This window comes from Chaetura pelagica, unplaced genomic scaffold, assembly GCF_000747805.2.
Source record: "Chaetura pelagica isolate M959 unplaced genomic scaffold, ChaPel_1.0 scaffold650, whole genome shotgun sequence".
Classification (NCBI taxonomy): Eukaryota; Metazoa; Chordata; class Aves; order Apodiformes; family Apodidae; genus Chaetura; species Chaetura pelagica.
The window spans coordinates 730,835-733,631 of NW_009951820.1; the positions used below are offsets into that span (position 1 = coordinate 730,835).

The 2,797-nt window shown below is 63.0% G+C and overlaps 1 protein-coding gene across 1 annotated transcript in view; it reads left to right on the plus strand.

Moving 5' to 3' along the window:
* The first annotated feature begins 1,629 nt into the window (after positions 1–1,629).
* The window catches only part of PHLDB1 (pleckstrin homology-like domain, family B, member 1), a 14,637-nt gene continuing 13,469 nt past the window's right edge, over positions 1,630–2,797 (plus strand). Inside the window, 3 exon segments of the mRNA XM_010009007.1 lie at positions 1,630–1,689; positions 2,049–2,176; positions 2,251–2,417. Of these exon segments, the coding sequence (XP_010007309.1) occupies positions 1,630–1,689; positions 2,049–2,176; positions 2,251–2,417 (355 nt within the window).

The following is a 2,797-nucleotide window of genomic DNA, read 5'->3' on the forward strand; positions in this document are numbered from 1 at the left end:
GGGCTGGGGGCACGGCACGCGTCCTCTGCGCGGCGAGGAGCCAGGTGAGGGGCTCTGCTGGGATGGAGGGCAATGCTAGCTGGCCAGCAGCAGTCAGGGTCAGCATGGGGGAGCAGCCAGATGCTGGAGACGCCCTGCAGCCCATGGCAGACAGGGAGAGTTTAGGCAGCGAATTAGGTAGGAGCATGGATGGGTCCTCCAGGTGGTGGGGCCAGGGGACCCCCACTCTACTCACCCAGCACAGCCTTGCTGGGAAGGGGTTAACACCGGCACAGGATCCCACTCTGGCCCTGCTCCCTTCCGATGCAGCAGCCCTGCCTCTCCTGGCTTTTCCTCCTTCCCTGACATTGTGTCCGGGTGCAGGCGTGGGGCACGGGCTCAACTGGGCTGTGGCATCTCCAGATGCTGGGAAGCACAGCTCCCCTGTGACCAGGGAACATGGGCACGCTGCCATGGAAGGTTCTGCTTGGCACCAGGGCTGGGAGGCAGGTAAGAGAAAGTGGGTGTCCTGCCTAGGCAGCCGGTGGGCACGAGGGAGCTGCTCCCAGGGTACTGCATCTCTGCTGCTCCAGGGCACAGGGCAGCTGCAGCCCCACCGGAGCCATCGCCATGGGGCAGCTGGCGCTGGTGTCACACAGAGCTGCCTGGGCTCTATCCCAGCCCTGATCCCACGTCCGGTGTTTTCCAGTGTTTCATTTTTTCCGCAGTGTGTAATAGCCACCCGCTCGCCCCCACAGCTGAGCCGGGGGGGGGTCCTTCGCCCCACAGGACGCTGGGGCTGGCAGGACCGTGGGCAATACTGCAGGGAGCCAAGCCTGGGGCTCCTCCTGGTGCTCCTGCCTGCCCCGTGACCAGAATCCTTAACAGAGGTGCTGAGTGCTCCCTGGTTCAGGTCCCACTTGCCCAGGAAGGGTTAACCTACGTTCAGCCAGGCCCCAGCGGAAGGGAGGGACATGGGGAGCAGCAGATGGTAAATTTAGTAACCCCGGAGCATCCCGGGCTATGACGGTGGACTGAGCACTGGGTGACGGAAATTGATCCTCCCCTGGCTGCCTCCTGCCCACGCAGAGAATGCAAATGGGTGGCTGCTCTGGCAGGAAGCAGTGCTGGAACCTGGTGTGGGCATGTGTGCCAGCTGGGCAGGGCATGAGCAAGAACACGGCATGGGCAGGGACACTGCACGCTCAGTTGGGCTGGTGCACCTTGAGGCACTGCTGTGTCTGGCAGGACCAAAGGTGTGGCCCCAGATGCTAGGGATAGGCACGTGTGGGCATGCTGGGGCTTTCCACAGGGAAGGCAGATGTTGCTGGGCACAGCTGGATGCTGTGCTTGTGTGTCCTTCTCCCCCAGCAGCCAGCAGGGTCTGGCTGCCCATCGCTCTTAGTTTTGAGGTTGTGTGTTTTACAAAGCTGAGCTGGCTCCTTTTGGCACCATGTACTATCCTGACTGTTGAGGATATCCCTGTGTGGCCAGGGATGTGTACCTCACTGGGTGGGGATGCTCAGGCTGCCCACAGGGATGTGCAAGACGGACTTAGCGGAGCCCAGAGTTATCACCTGTGATAATGTCCTCTGTTTCTCCTGGCAGCAGTCTGTGCCTGAGAGCACCCAGTGTCCTCGAGTGGGCATCATGGAGGCGCCTGGCAGGATCCCAGCCAGCCCTACCCACAGAGTCCAGACCATCATCCAGGTGAGCACCCTAGGGCCTCTGCCATGCAGGAGCTTGTGTGTCCAACCGGGAGCCCTTCTCCTCTGCAGCCTGCCCTGCCACAGATGGCTGCGCTGCCCTCTGGCTTCTCCTCGCCCTAATCCTATTATGGGATCGGTGGCAAAGCCAATTGAGTTGAGAGGCTGGCAGCTCCGATCCTCTTAGGGACAGCCAGAGCCCCAGGGATCTTCTTATGGAGCCCTCAGCTCCTGTATCCCACTGCTGGACTGTCCTGTCTGGGCATTGGTCCCTGCCTTCTGAGCAGCTGGAGCTGAGTGGGCTGCACAGGGGTGCAGACTGCAGCTGCAGAGGCCACCAGCATCCCCTCCTCTCCCCTGCAGAACAGCCCCCTGGACCTGATTGACACAGGAAAGGGGCTGAAGGTCCAGACAGAAAAACCACACTTGGTGAGCCTGGGCAGCGGCCGGCTCAGCACCGCCGTCACCCTCCTGCCCCTGGAGGAAGGAAAGTGCCAGCTGCGGGGGGTCCCCACGGGCATGCCAGTAGAGGGGACACTGAGCCACTCATTCTGCCCACAGGGAGGACCACCATCGGCACGGCCGCAAAGGACATCGTCCTGCAGGGCCCCGGCCTGGCACCACAGCACTGCTACATCGAGAATGTGCGGGGGACACTGACCCTGCACCCCTGTGGCAACGCCTGCGCTATCGATGGTGTGCTGCTCCGGCGGCCCGCGCGCCTCACCCAAGGTACGGGCAGGAGCAGGACCCGGTGCTGAGAGGCGGGGTCATGCCGTTGCGTGTCGGGGTGTTTGTGGATCCATTCTGCCATGGCACCTCCCCTCTGGGATGCTCCTACATCCTTCGTGCAGGATGGGGATGTGCTGGGTGCCGACACCGTTTGGGAACCGGTTCTGCCGCGTGCCCGGGGGCTGTGCAGCGCGTGAGGTCGGACGGGCGAGGGCAGCTTCTTGGCTGCCTTTGTCGCCGGGGTCACCCCCCATTTCACTAGTGATGCTGAGCCGGGTTTAGGAAAGGGAGATGAAGGAAGAACACGTGGGGGCCCGGGGCACGGGTCCGGCGACCCGCCTGTGTGTGTAGGTTGCCGGGCGGGCTTCGCCACGATGTGC